We start from the raw sequence: 26,388 nt of genomic DNA, 5'->3' as shown, positions 1-26,388 counted from the left end.
GGGTGAAGAGCAGCTCCTCTTCCGCACAGACCTGGAAAAAGCATTTGCTGCCGTGTCCAGAGCCCCCTCGTGTCCCCGTCACGGTGACTGTGCCCCAGCGTGTGCGCTGACACGGAGCCCCCCATCCCGGGGAGGCGCACCAGATGCCGGCAGGAGGCAGCCCAGGTGGTTCTGCGAGGGCGGCGGGCGGGGCAGAGCAGCACGCGAGGAACGGCAAGTGTGACTGCTTTGTGGCGATTCATCTGAAGTTGCTTTAACCCTGACAGCCGCCTTGGCGTAGTGAGCCAACCACGAGTGAGCTGCGGCCTCCGGGTTGGCAGGATGCCCCTCTGCGCTTCGTCACAGATGAGGCAGCCAAGGCTCCCCAGGCATCCCCACCTGGGGGCGGCAAGGGTGTGAGTCACTGTCCCCACCCATGGCTGTCCCGCCCCACCCCTTTTACGGGTCCTGGAAAGAAGAGAGAATCACAGGAGGGCTGTGTGTGGGAGGGAGTGGGGTGGTGGGGAGAGCAGACTCCCTCCCCCAGAGGTCACCGTCAGGAAGGTCACGAGGGCCCTTGATGAAGTGAGATGATGCTGGATTTTAGCTTTCCAGAAACATGGCATCGTGGGATTTTTAGACCTGGAATATCCTGAGAAACCCGAGGCTCAGAGAGAGGGAAGGACTTAGCTAGGGTCACCCAGGCAGAGGTGGGACCCGAAGCTGGCTTCATCCCTTCAGAGACAGCATGGAGCTGTGGGAAGAACACAAGTGCTGGGTTCTGATCCCAGAGCTGATGCTTGTTAGCTGAGTGGATAGCAGGAGTTACTCTACTTCCCTGAGCTTCGATTTCTTCATTTGAGAAATGGAGGTAACACACGTGGCAGGCTGCTGGCAGAGTAAATGGATCATCTGTGTGAAGCATCTGTACACGGTAGAAGCAGGAATCTGTATTCACCTTCCTCCTCAGACCGTGTGGCCCCCTCTTGTTCCTCTCTGACCCTCTCTCGTAAGCTCTCCTTACTCAGGCTCGGTCTCCGTGCTCTCTTGCTGGGAAGGAGCCCCAAAGTCTTGGCAATGGCCCTCCCCAGCAGACCAGTGTGGCCAAGTCCACTGACTCCCCACCCAGCCTTGCCCATCTCCTTTTGGACCCCTTCATCTGCCCCAGGACAGAGGCAGGAGCCCTGGTCCACACCCTATACCTCTGCTTTGCCCCTACGTCCTTTGCCTCCAGACTGCCACGTCTCCATGTTTGTCGGTGAGAAGTGTGCCCAGGGATCCCTGAGAATGGGACCCTCCCCCTAATGTACTTTTAAGCCAGGCAGATGGCAGGGTCGACCCCTCTGGAAATCACTGACCTCAGTGCCCTGGCCTGACCTGGAGTCATGAGTCTGGCCTTTGAACCTGGGCAGAGGATTCAGGAGGGTCCGAATCTTTAGGTCACCTGCACCAAGGCTGTTGAATAACTTGACCCATTTGCTTTGGTGTGATGAGACCCATCTGCCTCTAAGACAACTCCAGCCTTTAACTCCCAGAGCAGCTGGCGAGAGACAAAAGGCATGGGAGTCAGGACACCCAGGATCAAGTTACAGCTCTGCCACTACCTCCTTGGGTAACCTCAGGCAAGTAGTTTCCCTTCTCTAGGCCTCAGTTTGCCCATCTATAAAATGGAAGAAGTAGATCAGACAATTTCTGAGGTTCCTCCCAGCTCCTGCTTCAAGGGTTTCAAGTTAAATCATGAGCGCTCCATGACCAGAAATTAGGTCCTGGGATCCAGACTATACTTCCTAGCACTCCATTCCAGGACTATGTGGACATATGCTTTCATATATGTGAAGAGAGCCGCAGGAAAACAGGATGCCCAAGCCCCAGCAATATGGGGGTCATATGACTCCCAGCCTGGTAGGACAGCACTGAGCATTGTGGAAAGACGCAGAGACCCTGAGAGCCCCCAAGACGAGGTACTGTGGGCTGGATCAGAGCTCTTATGCCATTCCAGAGCCTAGGAGCACAGAGGTTGACTCTGGGGGTATTGCAGACAGCCCAGCACTCTGGAAGGAAGAGTCCCCAAGAATGCGGTAGGAAAAGAGCTTGAAATGCTGATCCCTCTATAAACCATCCTGTAAACAGTCATCAGCCCTGAGAGATCTAAATCAGATTACGGTCTTTCTGCCTTTCCCACTGCTTCTCAATATTCACACCTAAAATAACCTTGTCTCCAGGGATGCCTAGCAGCATAACCCCAAAAGGTCCACCAAAGGCTCATGTGATCACATTTTTTGTTTTTTTTTAAATAAATGCCAATTCTGCCCTCAATTCTATAACAAGTCTGTATTTGTTTGTTTGTTTCTATAAATTTATTTATTTTTGGCTGTGTTGGGTCTTCGTTGCGGCGTGCGGGCTTTCTCTAGTTGCGGCGAGTGGGGTCTAACACTTTGTTGCGGTGTGCGGGCCTCTCATTGCGGTGGCTCTTGTTGTGGAGCACGGGCTCTAGGTGCGCAGGCTCCAGTAGTTGTAGCACGCGGGTTCAGTAGTTGTGGCTCACAGGTTCTAGAGTGCAGGCTCAGTAGTTGTGGCGCACGGGGTTAGTTGCTCCGCGGCATGTGGGATCTTCCCGGACCAGGGCTCGAAGCCGTGTCCCCTGAATTGGCAGGCAGATTCTTAATCACTGTGCCACCAGGGAAGCCCTCTGTATTTGTTTTAATCTAAGGAGCAAAGTTTAAATCACTTCTCAGGTAACTAATGTGCCATTACATGGTGCAAAATTTTAACTCTATAGCTTCAGGAATCCTTAGCAAAAGTCTTTCCAACAAATGGTGCTGGGAAAACTTGATATCCACATGCAGAAAACTAAGTTGGACTCCTACCTTATACCATATGCAAAAATTAACTCAAAATGGATCAAAAACCTAATTCCATGAGCTAAAACTATAAGACTTTTAGACAAAAACATAGGGGGAAAGCTTCATGACACTGGATTTGGCAATAATTTCTTGGATATGACACCAAAGGCACAGGCAACAAAAAATAGATAAACTGGAGTTCATCAAAATTTAAAAGTTTTGTGCATCAAAGAACACTTAACAGGGGCTTCCCTGGTGGCGCAGTGGTTGACAGTCCACCTGCCGATTCAGGGGACATGGGTTCGTGCCCCGGTCCAGGAAGATCCCACATGCCGTGGAGTGATTGGGCCCATGAGCCATGGCCGCTGAGCCTGCGCGTCCAGAGCCTGTGCTCTGCAACGGGAGAGGCCACAGCAGTGAGAGGCCCGCATACCGCCAAAAAAAAAAAAAAAAAAAGGACACTTAGAGTGAAAAGGCAACCCACTGTATAGGAGAAAATGTTTTCAAATCACATATCTGATAAGGGATTAACATCCAGAAAATATAAAGAACACCTACAATTCAGCACCAACAAGTCAGCCCAGTTGAAAAAAAATGGACAGATGACTCGAATGGACATTTCTCCAAAGGAGATACACAAATGGCCACTAAAGCACATGAAAGGAGACTCAACATCACTAATGATCAGGGAAACGCAAACCAAAACCACAATGAGATGCCACTTCACACCCATTAGGATGACAATTATAAAAAATAAAAATAGAAATTAACAAGCGTTGACAAGGATGAAGAGAAATTAGAACGCTGTGCCTTGCTGCTGGGAATGTAAAATGATGTAGACTCCGTGGAAAACGGTATGGTGATTCCTCAAAAAGTTAAACATAGAATTACCACATGCTCCAGAAATCCACTTCTGGATATACATGCAAAAGAAGTGAAAGTGGGAGTTTGAAGAGATATTTGTACACCCATGTTCATACCAGCATTATTCACAGTAGTCAAGGTAGAAGCAACCCAAGTGTCCATTGATGGGTGAATGGGTAAACAAAATATAGTATAATACGTACATACAATAGAATATTATTCAGCTTCAGAAAGCAAGGAAGTTCTGACACATGCCACAATATGGATGAAACTTGAAGACATTATAAGCGAAATAAGCCAGTCTCAAAAGGACAGATGTGGGCTTCCCTGGTGGTGCAGTGGTTGAGAGTCCGCCTGCCGACGCAGGGGACACGGGTTCGTGCCCTGGACCAGAAAAAAAGGACAGATGTTGTATGATCCCTCTTATATGTGGTACCTAGAATAGTCAAATTTTTAGAGACAGAAACTACAATGGTGGTTGCGGGAGTGGGGAATGGGGAGTTAGCGTTTAATGGGTATAGAGTTTCGGTTGGGGAAGATGAAAAAGCACTGGACATGGATGATAATGATGGTCGCCACACAGCAATGTGAATGTCCTTACTGCCACAGGACTGTACACTTTAAATTTTCTGTTACGTATATTTTCTCTCTCTCTCTCTCTCTCTCTCTCTCTCTCACACACACACACACACACCACAAATCTCTAGCAAACATATATCGTGGTTTGAAAAGGACTGACCTAGACGGTCCCTGGCTAGTTTAGGAGTATAAGCATATTTCTGAGCTGGTACATGTTTTATTTTAATCTGCAAGGATAGCTGAAAGCCAAGTCAGCCAGGGGTCCCACACATCATTCAAGATAAGAACACAGGGCTTCCCTGGTGGCGCAGTGGTAGAGAGTCCGCCTGCCGATGCAGGGGACATGGGTTCGTGCCCCGGTCCGGGAAGATCCCACATGCCGTGGAGCGGCTGGGCCCGTGAGCCATGGCTGTTGAGCCTGCGCATCCGGAGCCTGTGCTCTGCAACGGGAGAGGCCACAACAGTGAGAGGCCCGCGTACCGCAAAAAAAAAAAAAAAAAAAAAAAAAAGATAAGAACACATTTGACTGGGCAGAAGCTACTCTTGGTGGTGACCCAACTTGGTTCCTGCTGCATCCATTACTCAGGCCTGCTCCGCAGCCCTGTCTTGTGCTGAGCATAAGGCCTGGAGGGCTGGGGTGTGGGTAGGGGGGACAGTTTCAACAAACAGTAAGAGGCTGTGGAGCGCACTTTTACTCTCCCGCGCTCTGTTCGCATGGATAAAACCAGTTCAGTGGGATCTAAGAGTGTGCGAGACTATGGAGAAATGGGAGGGATTCTCTGCATGTCTACCCCAGCCCTCGGGGGAGGCCTGAGACCAAAACCAAAATGCCATTCTACAGGCCAGAACCCAAACTGCAAATCACCATGGGAGGGAGGCAGAGGCCAGAGAAGCGGGACCCAAGAATACAGTAATTAAATAATACAATGAAAGGCTGAAATTTCCAAGTTGATTCTTGGGTATCATTTATAAAAGTTAACAGGGCATATTTAATTTAGGAATTGGCTCACGTCCTTCTCCTTAGAGCTGAAACCTCATAAATGAAATACACTGGACCATTGCCCAGTGTGGAAATAAAACTTATGAATAATGTTTCTATCTCAATCATTGTCAGTGCTTTACTATTCCTAATTACTTTAAAAAGCTAGATATTCAGTATAGCAAAACTTTATTTTCTTTTCATCTCCACTTGTGAGATTAGTTCAGTTTAATAAGAGTCACTCTGTCATCTTTATTCAGTATAAACTGACATTTCATCATTTTACTCTTCATTATTATATAAGATGGAGGTTTATGACCAAGCATGCAGCCACTCCACTTCCCCATATTGGTCCATCTAATACCTTGGCATTATCCACGATAGCTGACGTGTCTACCCACCAGGCAAATCAGCATCACCTCACTTCCTTTACGGAGCAGAAAGAAATTCGTCCAGGCCTTCAAGAAATTAGGCTACGGGGTTATAAGTCTATAAAAGAATGAAAAGTTCCCCACCGCATCCTACTACTGGATTTGTCCCCTTCATGTCTATCAAAATCGTAAATCCCTTGGCAGCCACAAAGGGCAGGGCAGGGGCAGGCAGTAGGATGATGGATCTTTATAATCCTCCCCGCCACTTCCAGGAACTTATCCTAAGAAGAAACTGGGACACGTGGGCAAAGATACATGCATGAGAAGAATCACTGCAGCATTTTTACACAGGACCACAATCCCTTATTCACATGTCAACAACCCAAAAATCTCTAAAGAGTCCAAAGGAATTAATTTTCCAAAATTCATTTAGAGGCAAAATCTTTGTGGAACTGATTTGTGGTTAAATATCTTCTATATATCACTAGATGTGATCAGTTATATGTCACTTCAGAAATATTACTATGTTTCATCCCAAGGTGCTGACCAAACCCCACTGGAGGCATATGTCATATATGATATAGTCACCATATACCTTCCTGAACTCTGAAAAAAATCTAAATTTTTAAACCAACAGGCCACAAGGATCTTTGATAAAGGACGGTGGGCCTAATATAGTGAAAAATCAGAAACAGCCTAAAAGTCCATCAGCAAGAGACTGGTTAAACACTTTTAGGAATCCATAGAAGGAAACGAGTGTATGACATACAGTTGAATTAAAAAAACAAGTTACAGAATAGCACATACATTTGATCTAAATAATAAAAGTTGTGTCCAGATCTAACTCTAAGAACAAATGTGCAGAGAAATAAGGAAAGGCAAGCACTCAAATGCCAGAATTGGTTATCGCTGGGTGTGTGGGTTTAACTTTTTGTCTATACTGCTGGTGCAGTTTGAACTTCCTTTTTAACATGAACAGGTACGATTTTAGAGTCAGAAGAAAACACCAACAAGAATGATGCTTTTGACTAAACAAAAATCAAAGCTTCCCTGCAAGGACGTCACATGTCTAGACATGCAAATGACAGATCCCATTCAGAAATCTCCAGAGATACACATTGTGCTCATCAGGATATCCATCTCCATGGACACAGGCCCCACAGAGCACACACAGGCAGACAGGGGTCCAATGGCACAACAGCAAACAGGGTCAAATTGCCTGGAGTAAACATAATCACAATTTGTGTCCCATGGCTGATTCATCTGTCTCCATGACAATATCCCAGGGCCACGTCTTTCAATCAGATCCTCCCTTCCCCTGTGAGCAACTAGCTTTTCTCATCAAAGAGCTATTTCAACCTCAGGTTGTATTAACAGAGGTTGAGCATCCAGAAGGAAGCAGAGCATAATAATTATGTGTTCAGGCTTAGGACCTAGGTTTTCACTTGATCAACAGTCCCAGTTTCATCATTTACTAGCGGTGGGCCTTTGGGAAGTTCTTTAACCCCTCTGTGCTTCAACTTTCTCGTCTGTAAAATGGGGCTAATTCCCACATCATAGGGCTGTTGTGAAGAGCAAATGAGAAGATGAATAGTGATAGCGCACAGGAAAATTCAATACAGAGGACTTAGCTCTATTGTAATTTTTCCACACAAGCCTGCATCTGTGGTCAGATCTAGGAATGATCGTTTAAAAGGAACAAAGGTCACAGCCAATGGAGAGAAACTAGATGGGGAAGGCAGTTCAGACCATGTCATGTGAGAAACAAAGGAGCCTGGAGAATAAAAATTGAGTGGGGGGGGAAGTGACCATTGTCTTCTAATACCTGAAGGCTTGACCCATGGAAGGGGACACTGGTTTCTTCTGTGCGGTCTCAATGGCTATTATCAACTGCTCTAAGATGACCTTCTTCCCACACACTGTCTGTGGCCTTGTTCACTGAGCTCCTTGGGAGAAAGTTCAGACATGGCAAGGAGGGCCATAGAGATCCATGACCCAGCCCTGGCCTTAAGCTAGAGACAGATGATTTTGAGCATGAGAATCTATGAATTCCCTTCATTCAATGCTGCCGTCTCTCAAAAGAGGGTTGGAACTTATCTTTTAGGACTTTCTGAGGGTTTAGTAGTACATGCCCTTGAGTAGATGCAGAGCTGGTGATTCTTCAACCCATGAGGGTGGATTTGTTGAAGAAACACCGTGGGTTGCTCGGCACCAAGTCTGATGACTGAATTGGGAGTGGAAATTGGGCAGCCCGGTTTTATACTGTAAAGTTACAAGGCTACGTGCTTGGTAAACACACTCCAGGGGCAAGATTTACTCTAAACTCCCTACTCCCATTGATCAAGGGCCGCCTCCCTTCCACTTCTTTCACTAGACCGGAAGGAAACCCTGAGAGACAGACTCTGTCTGAAAAACCCTCCAGGCCCCCCAGTCATCACAGTCTAGAAACAGTGAGCACCAAACACACTTGCACTGGTTGGTGGTTTATATGCACTCAGGACTCCTGGGACTCAGGCTGTATTTCAACCTCCAACAGACTGAGCTTGACATTATAATCTGGCAACAGCAAGCAGACCTGTCCCAGCAAGGTTCACAGAATCCAAGTTAGATAGTTCCCTATCAAAGATTCATTGTAGGCAAAGTTACACAAAACGAAACACAGACAAGGTGGGGAAAAGCTCTCAAACATTTCGGCCAGCATGTCTCCTGGAGTTCACAGAAGGACTGCTTGAATACATTCCTTTAACTCACGTGTTCCTCAGGTGTACTTTTCATTGTCTGGAGGAGTCCCTGCCCTGTTGCTCAGCGTGACTTACCTCAAAGCAGGGAAACAGGTGGAAGGAGGAGGCTACCACAGTCACTGGAGGTCCCAACACATTGGAGAGAGTCTCTGGAGCACCCCAAACAGATCCTGGTCTCCCCAAGCCAGGTAACCACCCAGGCCCTAACAAAACCACATCCAATAGCTTGCTTTGGCTGGTATGTTCCCATGTACTGGGTAGACAAAGAGGCTCCAGTCAAGGCCTTTGGAACAAAAGGACCATAACTAGATGTTTCCACCCCAGCAGAGACTGGAAAAGGGCAAGATCACCACACTGGGCCAATGTGGACCCACCATTCCTTCTCCATGTTGTTACGACCATTGCAGTCACTATGGGACAGGGAACAGGGAGGTGGCTCCCAAAGATGGGTCAATGATGGGGGTTAGACCCCTACTGGATCAGCTTAGCTGTGTTACCTACTCAAGTCACACACAAAAAGATACTATCCCAGCTCAAAGCAGGAAGAAAATTGGGCTTTAACGTTAATCAAGATCTCCTTGGAAATCTAATAAGACCATGACATTAACCAACCATTGATTGCAAAATGTGCCACTGGAAAGAGGCTCATCTGTGAGTATTTAAGGGAAAATGAGCCAAAGGAGAAGGATTTGCCTTCAGCTGGGCTCCTGGCAGAGAATTCCCCGAGGAGCTGCCGGTGTACCCTGCCCACTCGGCAGCCAGCCCCACAGGAGAGATGATGCCCGTGCTGCTATGAGTCACTCTGTCGGTCCCAAGAACATCTGCCTCACTCGTGCTCACCAGAGAGCCTTCCCCAGGGAATGTGAACAGTCTACCCAGAGAGATGTAAGAACACAGTGATCAGCCTTACAAGCATCCCATTCTCCTACTTTTGGGGACACAGAGGCATCCCAGTACCCATCAGTCTCATAAATAAGTCCCCTGAGCCTCTGTGAGCACCCACTGAGCCTTTGCACCAGCAAAGCTGAAGACCAGGCCTTGACCACAGTGACCTCCTGGGTCTGCGCCCCTAGGTGGCATCTCAATTTCACTTCAAGCCTCAAAGACCTTATCCAGAGGCGTTTCATCAAAAGCCAGAGTCGTACAGATGACCCCACAATTCCCCATACACACGACATGCAATGTCCCTCTAGGTCGCCACAAACCATGACCCTCATACCCCTGGAGCCCTCCACCCCGAGTACCATCCGGTAGGTATGCTTCCTCCCCGCTGCCCACACTCACTAGGTAGCCCAAGCCCAGGACAAAGAACTCAGCATCCACACGGCACGGCCCCTCCCCAGCCAGAGCCATGGCCCCGCTCAACTCCCAAAGACCCTAGACTCACCGCTGGAGCAGTCGGGCCCTCCCCAGCCGGGCTCACAGTGGCAGGTGTCCGGGGAAACACAGCGGCCGTGCACACACTCCTCTGTACACAGGGCTGCAGGGGATCAGAAGAGGGGGAGGAAGAACAGGAACAGAGAGTGAAAACCAACCATCTGGTCAAGGAGCACAATCCACTTTGTAAAGACTCCCTGGGGCCCAGGGATGCTCAGAACGCATCACTGGTTTTGGGGAAAATCAAGCTGCTCCTGACCCGAGTTAGTCATTCATTTATTCATTCATTCATTTATTTGCGGTATGTGGGCCTCTCACTGTTGTGGCCTCTCGCGTTGCGGAGCACAGGCTCCGGATGCACAGGCTCAGCGGCCATGGCTCACGGGCCCAGCCGCTCCGTGGCATGTGGGATTCTCCCGGACCAGGGCACGAACCCATGTCCCCTGCATCGGCAGGCGGACTCTCAACCACTGCGCCACCAGGGAAGCCCTGACCCGAGCTATTTAATTAACTCTGAAAAGGATTCAACAAGGGTGTGCTTCATCCCAGGCTTGTTTCCTAAAATGAAACCCGAGCCCACGAAATGGCAGCCTTGGTGGCTTTTCAAGAATAGTTCCTCCAAGGTTGAACACTTGGAGACGTTCCACAAAGCCCAATCCCTACATCCTCACTCCTGCTCTCTTTCCCCATCAGCTCAGAAAATGACCCATCTTCTGGCTTCCCCAATTTCTTTCTGCAAAGGCCCCCAAATTTATCAGGTTGCCTGAAAAGAATCCATTCCTCTCATGTTTTCCCCACCTTTCTGCCCTCCTTCCCAAATGTCCCTATTTTGGGGCTCTCAAATGTCAGCAAATCTGCAAAGTACACAAATGCTGAGGAAAAAGCAACAGCTAATTATAAGAAAGTAATTAAGAGAGACAGCCACGACGACGATAATTGTAATTAGAAAGCGCCTGGCAATATCTTATCACTCAGTCAAATGCTACAGCCTCCTGAGTTGGGAGGCAACGGCAGCAAAATTTCCATCAACTACCCCAGTGCTGAGAAGGCTTACTGGCGGCACTTTGAGGAAGGGAGATTATTTCTCTCTCCCTTTGACACCCACATTTTCTCAAGGTCATCCATTGCTCCTGAGAGATCTGTCCCACCGTCTAATCCATCAGTGAGGGATTACGGAAACCCCCTTTGCCACCCCTGCCAATTTTGTAAGCTTGGGAAATCAGCAGCTACCATCAACCCTGTCAATTGCTCAGAAGGGATCTAGATGAAGCGCTTTTTTTCTGACAAGCAACTAGAGACCTTCTCTCTGCCTGGAACTGGCCTGCGCTGGGGGGACAGGTGGCCCCCAATGGTGAGCTTGGAGGAGCTGCCACTGACTTCCGAACACCCATCCTGCTTCCATGTCCACTGCTTGGCCGAATGCCCAGCGAGAGGGCGCCGTCAGGGTAGATAACAGAGTTCATTTTATGGTGGGTGTGGGGACCTTTGGCCCCTCCCAAACACAGACACTGACCCTGAAGCTGTGGCCTTAGCTTTGCCTAGGGCTCCTGGTGAGGCAGGCCCCGAAGAGCCCTTTCAGACGCCCCATTGTTTAGTGGTCTGCAGACAGCCCATCCTCTGCAAGCCTGGGATGTGGTATGTCTGGGGGGAGCCCTGGCCCTTGAGTCATTCTCATTTGTACAAGTGGCTTTTGGGCAGAGTTCTGGTTTGTGCTCAAGACTTTGACAGCCCCTCGCTTGGAGCTTTGGGGAGCAGCTGGGGCCTACTAGCTAACCCACTTCTTACTGGGCAACCAGGCTGGACCCTGACCTCAGTGACCACCTCCACTTAGAGCCACAATGAGCTGCTCACCTAGTTGCTAGCAAGATGCCCACCCGGTCATCCCTGCTGCCTGGCTTCCCCTGCTCCCATTAGACTTTCTAAACAAGCTCAAATGGGCCAATGTCCCCAGTGTACACTGGACACTAGGTACCCTTCCCCCGGCTCCCCAGCCCAGCCCTGACCTCAGCTGCTCCCCCTTCCCTTAGGCTGAGGTCCCAGTATGCTCCACAGCTGGGCCGGTCCGCCTTCCAGCAGACCCTTCCATCAGCTCGTCAGGTGAGCCCAGACGCCTCCAGCTGCTTTCTGACTGCAGAGAGCAGCACCTTGATCCCTGGGGGTTCCGCTGGGGGCGGCAAGGGAAGGCAGCGGACTGGGAAGCTGCCGCATGTCAGGTCTGGAAGGCACCTAACAGAAAATCACGTCCAACTGCTTCATTTTATACATGGAGGAGCTAAGGCCTGCGTGTTTGGGATCCTGTGAACAGCCTGTGGCCTCTGGCCAGAGAGGAGGGAGCTGCAGGAGGAAGATCCTGGAGACAGAGGCCTCTGAAGGCTGAGGGAGTTGAGAGGAGTCCAAGACACGGGGCCTTCATGCCTCGCCCAGGCTGGACGTCCTCCCCTGTCCAGAAGACTCAAACCAGAGGAGCTGTGTCAACACGTCCTCTGCAGGCGTGGGTGCCCTGCAGGCTGGGGCTGGGCAGGGGCTTGGAGAAGATCAAGGGAGAAAAGACGAAGACCACCCGGTACTCTGGTCCTCTGCCCCTAGAGACCTAACTTCTGGCCTATGTCCTGCACCCTCTCCCTACCTGCAAGGGAGGTGCATTCAGGGGCTCTGAGCAAGCTCCACCCTCCCTCTTCCCTTGGCCTCTGCCCGGTCAGCTTCCCCCAGCCACCGTCCTGCCTCAGTCTTGCTTCTAACCTCCCAGGCGCTAGAGGCACATTTAGCGAGAAGCAGAACGGCACAGTGGTTAAGAGCACAGACGGCACTCGGGGAGCCGGGGCTGGATCCAGCGATGCCACTTAGCAGCTCCAGACTTTAGGCAAGTTACCTCCCTCTCTGTGTCAGTCCCCATCTGTTCAATGGGGGATGGCGACAGGATGGGCCTCGGGCTGTGTGTGAGGAATCAATGAGTTGACAAAGTACTTAGAGCGGAGCCTGGGGTACAGTCAGTACTGAGTGAGTCTTGCTATTGTTATTGGTAGGGTGTCCTCAGACCCGAGGCAGGGTCCTGGCGATGCCTGAGCCTCCTTTTCCTCCACACACAGGCCGTCTCTCTCACTTCTGCCCTCCACTGAAGTCATAGACACATGGAGAGGGTTGTAGGGACTTAGTTGGGGGGTGGTGTGCTGGAGAGCAGCCCCATCTCCACCCCTGGTGGAATGGCCAGCATGGTAGAGAAGGTGATGACCTATATTTAAACTCCCTATCTGCCATTTTCAGTTACAATTATAGGACAATAAACAAATGATTTAACCTTCTGTGCCTCAATTTCTTCATCTGTAAAGTGGGGACAATAATAGAACCTACGTCATGGGCTGCTGCAAAGACTTAATGAAGTAATATATGTTGAGTGCTTGGCTCACAGTAAGTGCTCCACAAGCAGGAGCTGCTATTATTACTTCTCCCTCTCTGTCTCTTTCTCTCTCACACACACACACACACATGCACACACGCCATGGGGTCTGGACAGATGTCTAAGGCAGCTGACGGCAGTTACCAGTTATCGCCACTTCCTGTGCGCTACCAGGTTCTGAGCACCCACTATGTGCCAGGCCTCGGGGCTTTCACACATGCTACCTCAACCCCTGTCATAGGCCATCGCAGCATACCTTGAGGGAGTTACCTATGTCAGCACTTGTCTCTCTTTTGCAGATCTCCAGCCCCTGGGGGACAGAGGTCACTCCTATTTGGCCTTTTAAAGCCCTTATGCTGCCTGGTGCACAGTAGGTGCTCAGTGTTTGTGGGTCCCAAGGAGGAGAGCACCAAAGCACGTGTGGGGAGGGCGTGGTTGCCTTTGGCTTCAGAGCTCAGTCACAGGGAAGTCGCCAAATCTCTAAACCCTGCTCCTTGGCTCAGGTACTTCTGCGCCTGTGGGACCAGGGTGATGGGCCATCTCGAGGGACGGTGGTGGGCATGTAGAACGAGCTCAGCCATGGGTGTGAGGAGATCTGGGTTTGCATCTATCAGCATCCATCTCAATGATATCAAGCAACTCACTTTCCTCTCCAGGCCCTGCAACTTCACCTGGAACTCAGATGAGACCAGATGAGGCCTAAAGTCCCACTCAGCTAAGAATCACCGGGAGCTGGCATCCACCCACCTCTTCCAGGAAAGTCCTGGACAGCTGCCAGTGTTCTAGTCCCACTTCCTGGCCCCCAAGTCCCGTCCCCTTCCTATGGCCTGGTAAACCTCTACTCTTGACCTCACAGGGACCCCTGGTTTCTGTCCTCCATTTCTTTGGAAAAGGCACTGGATTAAGAGCCAGGAGACCCAGTGTGAGTTCAGGCTCTGGGCTACCTGACACGAGTGTAGGCAGGTGGCTTCCCCACTCTCTCATCTATAAAATAAGAGCATTAGAGCACATCACCCTTGAAGGTTCCTTCTACTGCTGCCGCCCCCTTGACGCTCTGTCTCCACCATGTCACAGCAGCTGGAAATGCTTCTCCTGCGCTCACCAGCCCCGGGTCACCTGGGTCAGCAAGGCCAGGCACAGCCTCTATCACCAGCTCCACCAAGAAGCTCGGAGGGCTGCAGCCACCCCAGTCTGAACATTTATGGGAGGTGATATATTTTCCCACCAGAACTTCCCTACCCACACGAGGTTCTTCCTCACTGGCCCTGCCACTGTCCCACTTAGTATGGGTTTATCTGGTCTCCCCAATAGACTGTGAGCTCCTTGAGGGTAAATCCAGAGTCTTAAACATCCCTGTATCTCCCCGTGAGCCATGCCTTACAGATACTCCATATGTGGCTATTGGTGGCCGTTCTGAGTACCTGTGCTTTGCAAGGGACACTGACAAGTGGGGGGAGAAGGATCAGGATGCAGAGGGTGTGGACACATGACCTGTGAGGGTCACGTGAAGGGTGGGACTTGGTGTGGGGGGAAGGTTAGCCTGGAGAAGGAAGTATTGGGTGGGAGGCAGGTCAAAGTCAGCTGACAGGCTGAAAGGCTGCCAAAGAGAAGTGGGAGCCACTCTGCCCCAGACAGAATAGGGATTCAGAAGCACACGTGACAAAGGGGCAGATTTCAGCCTAATTCAAGGCAAGACTTTCTACCACTTGAATGGTTCATTAGTTCAGGGGGCTCTTCCTATAGGTAGGGAGCAACCCACCCCTGGGAACACTCCAGCAGAGCCTAGAGGATCTACAGATGCTGGAAGGCAGGGGTTAGCAGGCAAACTACGACTCTCGGGCCAAATCTTGCTGTTGCCTATTTCTATAAATGAAGTTTTGTTGGCGCACAGCTGTGCCCACTCATTTACATACTGTCCAAGGCTGCTTTTGCACCGCAAGGGCAGAGTTGAGTCCTCACCACAGAGACTGATGGTCAGCAAAGCCTAAACTATTTACTATCTGATTCCTTATCGGGGGAGGGGGCCCTCCTGGTCTAGAGGGTTCCTGATTTGGTGGAAAATTGGACTGTGGGACTTTTTTTTTTTTTGGCTGCATCCGGTCTTAGTTGCAGCACGCGGGATCTCTGTGGCAGCTTGCGCGCTCTAGAGCGCGCGGGCTTAGTTGCCCCGTGGCATGTGGGATCTTAGTTCCCCAACCAGGGATCGAACCCACGTCCCCTGCATTGGAAGGCGGATTCTTAACCACTGGACCACCAGGGAAGTCCCTGGACTGTGGGACTTTTAAGGTCCCTTCCGCCCTTCTATACTTCTATCATTCACTCACTCCCTGATATAACCAGACGGTAAAACAAAGTCCAAAATGTGCTTAGCAAATACCGAATGATGCCCTGCCGCCTTTCTCAAATGTTCCTCTGGGTCCACCTGAAGGAGCAAGAGGCTGGAAAGCATAACCTTCAGCAGCCACAAATGCCCACTTGGCCCTTTATTTCAGTCCCGTTTCCTCCTGAGGGGTCAGGTGAACTTAACGCCCCCTTGTGTTACAATGATGGTCTTGCACGGATGGACACTGGTAGCTGTGGTGAGTGAAAGAGGCCAAATATAAGCCCTTCCTCTTTGCTGGGCACTGACTATCCATTGTTCCATTGGATCCTTGAGGCAGGTATCATTACTGCTCCATTTACAGCTGGGAACCTAAACCACAGAAAGGGCTAAGCAACTTGTACAAATTCCCCTTGCTATCAAGAGACCATGCTAGACACACGTTACTCTGCTTTCACGATCACACCCCACACCCCACTTCCCAGGAGCCATCAAGGGCAATTCTTTCTTAAGCATCCCCTCCCATGAAATTCTAATACCACACATATGCTGCATATCTGTGTATGCACTGTATGTATATCTGTGCTTTATATATAAACAGACTGAGAATCACTCTACCCCTTGAGAATGTATGGGCTGGAGAGTCTGCATCTGTCCCTTCAGATCACTCCCCACCCTTCTCTGTGCCCTAAGAGTGGACCTCCGTGGACTGCATTAATGGGTCTCCTTGCCCTCTGGCTTCTGGATGAGTTCAGGGCACGGAAAATAGCAGGAGCTGGGAGGCTGGGCAGGAGGAAAGGCTGGGCCATGGGTTGGTGGTGGTGGTGGTCCTCTCCCCTACAGCTCACGGTCCTGGGGGGCTTCTTCCAGCTCAGGGATGAAGTGGCTCTCCGCGGCTGCTAGCCCTAAATGTTGCACCATCTCTTGCAGTTTCCATTAACCCTTCTCAAGCCTTTATAAATAATCGTTTTATTAAACCCTCCTCAGTTAACATGCCATCTGTTTCTCACCAGGACCCTAGCTGACCCAGAGGCCAAGATAAGGTTTGAACCCATCTGTGTGATGCTAAAAGGCCTGCTCTTAACCACATGCTCCACCACCACCTGGACCACAGGTTGAGATAAGTAAGTACCAGCGCCAGATCTGTCACCAACTTACCAAGTCCCCTCCCCCCCTCTGGGTCTCAGTTTCTCTGTCTGCAAAATGAAGGGGTTGAATGACGTGGTTCCAATGTTCCTTCCGGCTCTGGGAGTCTGGGGCTTGACACTTTGGTTCACTGATTCAAGCCAAATTTGAGAAGATTCCATTCCACAAATGCCGGCACAGAGCGCGGCATGGGAACAAATGTGTTCTGAGGTACAGATGCAAGGCCAGAGCATCAGTCCTGGGCTGGGGTGGTATAAAGCAGCCCAGGACCTGGTATGGGGATCACAGCATTGAGCCAAAGGGTCTAGGTCAGACTTGGGGTCTCCTCTGCAAACGAACTGCTGAGCCAACACTGGCCAGTCCCTGACCAAGGCATCCAGTCTGCTGTCCCTTGCTCGTGGTGAGCGCTCTGAATCAATCCTCAATCCTATCAGCATTCCACTCAAGATGAACCACAAGTCCCTGAGGTGTTCGTGGTGATATATTTTGCCTCGTGGCTTGCAAATGATCTTACTAGTTAATGGAACTATAAAAATTACTTACATGAAAAGGTCAAGATAAATAAAGACAACTTCCATGCTCCCTGGACAGCTAGGCTGATACCCAGGTAGGACAAAAGAAGGCTTGGGAAAGGAGGTGGTAGCCTCCCAGAATTCTACAGAACATGGCTTCTGGGGCTTTCCACAAACCCAGTTTCCCCAGTGCTCCAAGGCATACTGCTCCAAGGCATACAGCCCTCCATTAGCATTCTTGGCTGGAGCCTCAGATGAGGCTGTCATTTGATTCTGCTTGGAAATAAAATGACCTACATCCAAAAGGGCCCAGGTGCCAATTCCAAAGTGACACACTTAGCATGAGTGATTCTGCCATGGCCAAGATCACAGAGCATGTGGGGATGGGGGTGGGTGGGAGTATGTGTGTCTGTGTCAGGGAGTCACCAAGGGAAGTTCTAAAACCATTCATAAGATATGTATCATTCATTCCTTTATCATTACCAGCCCTGCATCCCTTCCACAGCTGGGAAGAGACAAAACAGCCGGTGGGCACATCTAGAGTTGGCTTTTAATTGCTGTGGTCACGTCTGGCTCTGAGACATGAATTGTCAATTTTTTTAAAAAAAGAAGCATTTCACCTGCAGGGCTGATAGGATGGAAGGACATGAAGGGTCAAATGCTCTCCTGGTCTGGGGCCTGCGGGTCCCCCTTCTTCCCAGTGAGGGGTCCTGGGGAGGCTCACACAGAGCTCTGGGAAGGGTAACAAGGGGTTTGTTGCCCCCAGCCAACCTGCCAAGCTGGCCCATAGCCACTTATCTTAATTCAGTGGTGCCCTGGCTGAGTTTTATTCTTTGGCATTCTAGCATCATCTAAAAGCCCAGGTCCCTGTTCTGCCATTTATCAGCTGCGTGTCCTTGAGCCGCCTGTTTTGTCCTCAGTTTCCTCATCTATAAAATGGCTGTGGACTTAGAGCTAATTCATGCAAAGTGCCTAGAATCAGAGGTTAGTTATAACTGTTGCTGGTTGTTTGTTTTTGTCTTTTATGCTACTAAGATTCCTCTTCCGGTGTTCACGCCGCCAACGCCAGTCCTCTCCCAGTGCTCCGACCAAAGCCCGAGCCGCAACTCCCAGCCCCGCCCACCCTGGCGGGTGAGCAGACAAGCCTCTCAAGCTGGAGACCCTCCAACACAAGCAGCCGTGCTCAATGGAATATTACTCAGCCATAAAAAGAAACGAAATTGAGCTATTTGTAATGAGGTGGATAGACCTAGAGTCTGTCATACGGAGTGAAGTAAGTCAGAAAGAGAGAGACAAATACCGTATGCTAACACATATATATGGAACTTAAGAGAAAAAAAATGTCATGAAGAAACTTGGGGTAAGACAGGCATAAAGACACAGACCTACTAGAGAATGGACTTGAGGATATGGGGAGGGGGAAAGGTGAGCTGTGACAGTGCGAGAGAGAGGCATGGACATATATACACTACCAAACGTAAGGTAGATAGCTAGTGGGAAGCAGCCGCATTGCACAGGGAGATCAGCTTGGTGCTTTGTGACCGCCTGGAGGGGTGGGATAGGGAGGGTGGGATAGGGAAGGTGGGAGGGAGGGAGACGCAAGAGGGAAGAGATATGGGAACATATGTATATGTATAACTGATTCATTTTGTTGTAAAGCAGAAACTAACACACCATTGTAAAGCAATTATACTGCAATAAAGATGTTAAAAAAAAAAAAGGATTCCTCTTCCAAGGACTGGCCAGGGCAGCTGAGATGCAAGGCCCCAGAGCCTCCTGAGGCTCATCTATGGCTGAAAGGATGATAGCACAGCCTGACTTCCACCTAAGGACTGCCCATTCACCGAGGCAGGGAGGGGAGTGCCGTAGCACTGGGAACACTGGAGGTGCAGAGATTGAGGGCATAGAGGGAGGAGACACAGTCCAGGTTCAGCTCATTGGTGAATTGTAATTTATCCAGGGGAGCACCGTCCACACCCCTTTCCTCTTCCGTTTCTCAGAGAAGAGTATGGAACAAAAGGAGGCCCCAGGCTGCCAGGCCCTTTCTGTCAAGACCAGTGGTTGTGCTTCTGGGGGGAAATGTGAACTTGGGGATGGTACCTGCAGCCCTGCACCCCTGCACCCTCTGCTTATTCATGCAAATACCCACCCAAACATATACAGTTCACCTGCTGTGTGCTGGGCTCCCTGGGCAGAGCTTATGCAAAGGAGTCCAAAATGCAGAACTGCCCAGGCCCTGCCCTTGGGACTCCCAGGCAGTGAATGCTCCTCCTGCCTGCTCTTGACCCCTTTCCCCCAAAAAGCTTCTCTGGCCCTTAGGAGCCTGGGACACACCCTCAGGAAGTTGTGCACAGAGGGACAAGGGTCATGCTCTGATTCCCATGGGCCAGGATTGTGAGGAGATCAGAGAACGGACTTGGGAGCCAGGCTGTCTGGATTAAGTTTTGGTCCTGCTACTTCCTAGTTGTGTGACCCCAGGCAAGTTACTTTACTTCTCTGGGCCTCAGTTTTCTCATCTTTAAAATGGGGACAATGGTCCTCTACTGTGTAAGTTGGTTGCAAAGTTAAATCATCAATACACGTCAACTGCTAGAACAGTGCCTGTCACATGGGAACCTAGCTATTACTTCTTTCGAGGTCATCTATTCCACTCTCCTGCCTCTGAGTAGTCACTGAATCCGAAAGCATTTATTAAGCACCTACTACATACCAGGCACTGTGCTAAGTGCTAGGAATACCATAAGCAAGTAGCTACAGTCCCTATCTTCACAAAGTGATAGTGGGAAAGGGAGACAGTAAGTGAGTGAGCGAGTGGGTGAGCAAGGGCACTAAAATGTTTCTGGTGCTGAAATCACAGCCAGTTCAGGGTGGGCCTCTCTAGTTCATCCTATGTCCCAGAACTTAGCATGGCACATGGCATCAATATATGTTGAATGATTAAGTATCTGAATCTGTAAAGAATCTCTCCCCTCTCCCTTCACCCAGAGCTCTGCCCATCTCTAACGTGGGCCATGCCAGTCTGGTTGGGGTTGAATATGTAGTTTAGCTGAGACCAGGGCAACGCCAAGTCCCAGATCTCCCCACAGTGGGACAATGAAATGCCCTTTAGAAAAATTCCGGTGACTCTCCAGCTTGTAGTCAAGGACTGTTCCAGCAAAACTCAATAAGGATTTCAGTCGGGTTTGGGCCTCCACGTTCCAGCCTGGAGACCTGGGGGCTGCCTATCATCAAACACCAGGATCAGATCACAGACTCCCCTGGGTTCCTATCCCGTATCTCTACCAATCACCCCAAGATATCAGCCTGCCTCAGTCTCGCCACAACATGGCTTAACTGTTCATAATTGTTTATCAATTAAAATTGCCAACTTGTCAGAATGTTCCTATCGGGTTTGCAGGTAAAGCAACATGTGCAACCACTGGGCCTGATAAAAGCACCAGCATTGCAGTCAGTTCCCGTGATCAATCCTGCAGGCCCCAGATCTGCTGTGGACACTCCTGATACCCTCGGCCTTCCTCACTCTGTAAAGGATTTTCCCGGTTGAGCTGTTCAAACTACCAATCCTGCATTCCTGCAGGGAGCAACAGCTTTTCAACTTGTTAATGATGTTGGAACATACGGCCTGAGTCAGCAACCCCCAGCACACAACCCAAGAAAATCTTTTTCTGGATCCCACCCCACCCCCATTTGACAGATGCCAGGCTTTCTCCAGAAAGAAACATTCCGACTGATTGATTTTTCTCTTTGGGAAAATTGATCCTCACCACCTACAAGGAAAGCAAAACATGAGGCTTGTCAAGCATTTTTTTTATGCTCTGATTTAAAAACTGGTGCCCTGGTTCTGCCTTGTGACTAGCCCTCCCTGAAGGAGCTGGCCACTTCTCCTGGCCACATGTGACAGAGTTCCACAGGAGGGGCGCTGGGGAGATAAGCAGATGGACATCAGAGAGGTCCCAGGCAGAGGGACATGGTTAAGCACATGGGCTTCAGGTTGGACAGACCTGGGTTCAAGTCCTGGTTCTTCCACTTAGCTAGCTGTGTGACCTTGAGACAATGACAATGACCTATCAACACAAAGCCTCCAGTTCTCCCACTGTAAAACTGGTCCAATAGCATCACCTAAATAAAGGGCTGTTGTGAGGGGCTAAATAAAATAATGCCTGTAAGGTAGGGCCCCATAAATCCCAACTCTTACTACCATGATTGGTTTTGGAGGAGGCAACCCACACATGACACTTGAACATTCGGAACTTAGGGACGTCAGCAGGCACTCGCGACCACGGCGTCTCAGAGCAGAAGGGACCAAGTAATTAGAGTCCCCACCTCCACCACCTCACCCAGTGCTTGGAGCCCCTCTCCTACATCCTGTGCCAAACCACGACTGAGAAGCTTCTAGTAGCAGCAGGTGCAGTCGCTCTGCTCCAACCTCACTCAATTGCATCCACATCCTCAAGTGAGAAAGGCTCTCTCCAACCTCTGGGCCTTTGCACGTGCTGTCCTCCCTTCCAGAGACAATTCATTGCTGGTTAATTCATTCACCTTAAATGTTGCCAACTTCAGGAAACTGTCCCTGGGCACTTTCAGAGGGTTAGGTGCTCCTGATATGCACTTCCCTAGCATCTGCCCTTCCTCGTCAAAGTACAGGTCATATGTCACTGTTCTGCTTGTGTGACTGTCTTCAACTCTGGACTAGGAGCCTCTGAAAGGAAGATGCTATCTCTCTCCCTCTCTCTCTCTCTCTCCCCAGTCCCCTGCTGAAACCTCGGGGTCCAGCACAGTGCTGGCATGGAGCAGAAACTTACTAAACATCTGTTGAATGTATGAATGAATCAATCAATGAAGCCCCTTCCGTTTATGAACCACTCTAACTACTAGAAAGCTTTTTGCTTCACTGAGCTGAAATCTGCCTCCACGGAACTTGCCTGTGTTGGAACCGAGTCTGCCCTTCCCTGATCCCCAGCCCACGTTTCATTCCGATTCCTCATGATAAGACTTCAGGTAGCTTTTCTCTACTGAGACTGAAGTAGATCAGAGACAGAATGACAGGACCCCATAGCTTCTGAGGAGGGTGTGGCTGGGACTGACCGTCCTATGCATGGAGAAGCATCCTTCCTGCCTTCAAAGTTAGCCTTCTGTCCTGGATACCGTGGCCAGGTTGCTGCCAGCAGCCAGCGTAATGAAGCCCACACCAAGATTTATGAGCGCCGTCACTACCACAGGCGCCAGTGGCGAGCAACCCGTGGTCCTCCTGGTTTTAAGTCTCATTCCTGCTGAGGAGCTAAATCAGGAGCTACTTAGCACCACTGGTTTAGGGTTCTAATAAAAATAATGCAAAGTGGAAGGGAAAGGCAGCTGTGAAGGTCACTGTCAGCGGCTCCTCCCTTCTAGCTCCTGCCGTCCCCGCTAGCAACTCTGCCCAGCCAGGGACCCCTAAACTCCCTTGAAGTCCACAAATGGGAGTTGGTGCTTTGATGAATCAGTCCTCATCAAGTCACATTCCTCTGTAGCCTGGGTTGTATTTGTTTCTGGCCCAGTTGTGTTTAGGAATTTCCTGATTTCTCAGGAACTTAACTTCTTCTCTATGAAAAGACCCTTTAACATCCCTGGCCCGAGAATCTAGAGGCCTCTGACTCTGCTCTGTGTTTAATTTGCCACGTGGACCACTCACACCCTCCATCTGAACAATGCAGGAGGTGGGGCGGACAAGACAGACTCTCGGAGCCCTTACAGCCTGATCTTCTGTGAGCCGGCAACTGGCAGCTCGTCCCCGAAGAGAGTTTAGAGAAGTGGATTTCAACTCCCTGATGGACCCCAACCATCCCTGGACCCAGGGTCAAGCCCAAAGTGTTTCCTTACATCTCAAATAACTCTATTTGAACATTTAATGCTTTCGTTCTTAAAGAACACTTTCGTGTTAAAAACCACCATGGCTTGTCCCACAGCTTCTAAGTGGCAAAGCCAGGATTCAAGCCCAGGGCTCTGCCGGCCCCCGGGGCTGGCACTCCTCCCGACTCCCCTGTATAGCCTCTCCAGCCGACCTAAGCCTGCAGGGCGGCCGGTAAGAGAGCGATGCTGGCACACGGGCTGGGTGAGCAGGGAAGGCTTCCCAAAGGAGGGGGTCCCCCAGCCGGGTGACATGAAGCACCTCACCTGAGCAGACAGAGGTTTTGGAAACAGTCCTGATCAGCTCTCTCCTCTCACTCTAGTGGTTGGAGCAGGGTCACCTGCCTCTCACTGTTTCAGATATGCCATCGTCCTGGCCCTGGTGACTTGGGGTAGGGGAAGCAGGCATCCCACCCTGACCCTCCCTGCCTTGCTTTGCAGGATGGCCCTGCCCCTCACCCCCTCCTACCCACCCTGGAGCAGCCCTAAGCCACGAACAGAAACAGCTGAGATGAAAATGATCAGGGACTCTGTTCTCTCCTAAATATCTCATCCACGGGTCCATTCCTATACCTTTGGGAAAAAGCACCACCTCAATATACTTGCACTTGAGAAAATGACAGATGCCCATGGTCCTTTGTCTACAACAGCACTGTCTACAACAGCAAAAGCTTGGAATAACCTAAGGGAAAGCGTAAATCAGTCATGGTAGGGCTACACCATGGAATACTACACAGCCATAAAGGGGAACCAGAAAACTCTCTGTGTGTACTGATAACATACACAGAGCTAGAGCTGAAGTGAAAAAAGTAAAGGCAGAGATGGGTTTAGAATATGCTACTATTGGTGTAAAAATTTTAAAGCGTAGGGAAAGAATGCATATACATATTTCCTTATATGGGCATAAACTATCTCTGGAAAGATGCACAAATACTAATACTGGCTTCCTCCAGGAAGGGGGAACTAGGAGAAAGGCTTCCTATTGCATCCCCTTTTGTAACTATTAAATATTCAACCAGGTGAATGTATTATCCATGCAGAAAATAAATACCATTAAAACTGTAAACATAAGGCACACTCTCCAAAAGGCCTCTGTTAACATACAGGAGACTCCTCTGGGAGAGCAAACACATTAGTGTCAACTTTACTAGTCCTGAGTGAGAGTAACTGTCATCACAGCAGGGCCCTGAGGGAATGGGACTTGGGACTGAAAAGCTCTGAGGAAGGTTTACTCTCATCAGGGGGCTAAACCTTGGCCACTGCCTGAAGGTCAGTTCTGCTGCTGAGTTAGGGCCTGAGAAGTCACCTCCCTGGCAATAGCCTGGTCTCTGTCACCCCTGCCTGGCCCAGCCTGGGACAATAGCAGGTAACCCAGGGGCTCTGCAGCACCTGGCAGAGGGGAGAGGCTGGCAGAGCAAGGATGTGCTGTCCCAACTTCCCAGCAGCTGTTGGTCTCAGCACGAGGAGACCTAATAAAACATCATCTCGCAGATTCCCTGAGATGGCGTTTACTCCTGTATCACGCTGACAGGAGTACGGATTTTTCCAAATAAGACCCTCGTTCTCCCTCGTTCCAGCTTTCATCAACCTAATCTTGTAAGATGCTTTCCTTCCTCCCTCCCCTTCTTTCTCCCATCATCCTTCCTTTTTTGTGTTTCTTCCTCCTCTCCCACACCGCTCATGGATGCCCTCATTTCCTTTCCTCCCTTTCTTTCTTCACTAATTCACATCACTTCTCTAAGCATCTCCCCAGGACCAGAAGGGACAAAGCTCCCCATTCCTTCCATTTTAGTGATGGTCTGGTCATCCAGACCCAGTCCCTCCGGCCCTTTGAGGGGACGGGTTGGGGCAAAAGGAGGGAGGAGGAAAGGGAGGCAGAGGCTGCAGCAGGTACTGGGCTGGCTCTGTCATTTCCGGCCAGAGCCCTCACAGGGGAGACACAGGGAAGGAAGATGCTGGGACCCCCAGATTGTTCACCATCGGCTCTTGAGAGGATGTCGTAGTCCAGCCGAGAGCATGCTCACACATGAGCGTCCCCTTTGGGTCCCTGTACCCCTACCTCTCTGCACCCCACAGTGGAGCCAACTCCCTTGGAAAATGTCGGAGCATCCTTCCCCTCTTGCTGCCCATCCACCTTCCCACGTTTTCTTCAAGGTTCAGCCCATGCCTCTGCGCTTGGGGCATCCTGCCAGGAACCCCAACTGGCCGGGAGGGGGCGCACTCTACTTCCTATCACAGTTCTGGTGACTCCTGGCTCCTATGTATCTCCAACTCCTTAAAAGATGGTCCAGATCTTCTTTATCTGTACCCTGCTCTCCCCCCGCCACAGTCCTGCCCTATTACCTAGCACAGTATTTACAATGGGAAGGAATTTGGTGGGTATTTGCAGAAAGGATGGAGGAAAAGGATGGACAGGAAGATGGAAGGAAGGAAGAAAAGGAGGGAGGGATCAAAGAAAGATAAAACATTTCTGTCTCTGAATTTTCAGAGCGTATAAAGTTACTATTCATCTAGCACTTTATAACTTCTAGAGCTCATTTATGTTTGTCATTCATTTGCTTTCCCAACCCCCCAAAAAAGTAGGCAAGACAGGGCTCTTATTATACCCACTTTATAGACAGGAACAGTGAGGCTCAAAGACGTGAAGGCACTTGCCCAAGGTCACCCACGCCTGAGCTGGCCAAGAGCCCGGGTGTCCCAGCTCCATGCCCCTGGCACTTGGTACAGCCTCCCTGATTACCTGTAGCATTCCCTCAGCCTGCCTCCTTGAGAAGCTGGCGTGACTAATGATGGCCTTGAATGTGGGGGGCTCATCTCACAGGCTGGGCTATCAGCTGCTGGAGAGCAGAGACCTGTCTGATGGTCCTTCCAGTGCACAGATACGGCCCAGAGCCCACACTGCACAGCAGCCGGGTGGACGCTTGCTGGTGGCTGAGGGCGCTGTGTTGGGATGGGGGCTGGGAACCTGAGCCTCACGTTGCGGGGAGTAAGCCCACAGCGCTGCTGGCTCCCCTGCACCTGAGGACACATGCTTCCAAAATCCAGAAAACCCAAAAAGGCAGGACGCTTATTTTCCCCCTGGGGGCAGAAAAGTACAGGAAAAGTGACAAGTAATTCAGCTTTTTAAGCCCCTAATATTGCTTCTTCCATCCCCTATCCCAGAACACCTACAGGGGACATGAACAGCAGGTACTCAACAAAACATTTTACCAAAACAACAAGAAAAAAGATCAGGCCCAGAGTGGGTTGCCATGGAGTCTGAGAAGCCCTCAGAAGGTAGCACTCAGGGCTGCAGCCCACATGCTTCCGTGGCTCCCAACACACCCACGTGCAAACACAGCCCCCAGGCCCCCGCTCCACTTCCTCCAGGCCCAGACCAAGGCTGCCCAGAAGGCAAGAA

General features: G+C 50.3%; 1 protein-coding gene across 1 annotated transcript in view; it reads right to left on the bottom strand.

The window, feature by feature from the left end:
* The window catches only part of MEGF11 (multiple EGF like domains 11), a 352,130-nt gene that overhangs the window by 167,106 nt on the left and 158,636 nt on the right, over positions 1-26,388 (bottom strand). Inside the window, exon 5 of the mRNA XM_024735135.1 lies at positions 9,744-9,836. Coding sequence (XP_024590903.1) covers positions 9,744-9,836 — 93 coding nt within the window. The remainder of the gene's footprint in view (positions 1-9,743; positions 9,837-26,388) is intronic.

This window comes from Neophocaena asiaeorientalis, unplaced genomic scaffold, assembly GCF_003031525.2.
Source record: "Neophocaena asiaeorientalis asiaeorientalis breed wild unplaced genomic scaffold, Neophocaena_asiaeorientalis_V1.1 scaffold264, whole genome shotgun sequence".
In the NCBI taxonomy this organism is placed as follows: Eukaryota; Metazoa; Chordata; class Mammalia; order Artiodactyla; family Phocoenidae; genus Neophocaena; species Neophocaena asiaeorientalis.
Note: the sequence above shows the minus strand (reverse complement) of the source record. Positions and strands in the feature narration are given on the sequence as shown.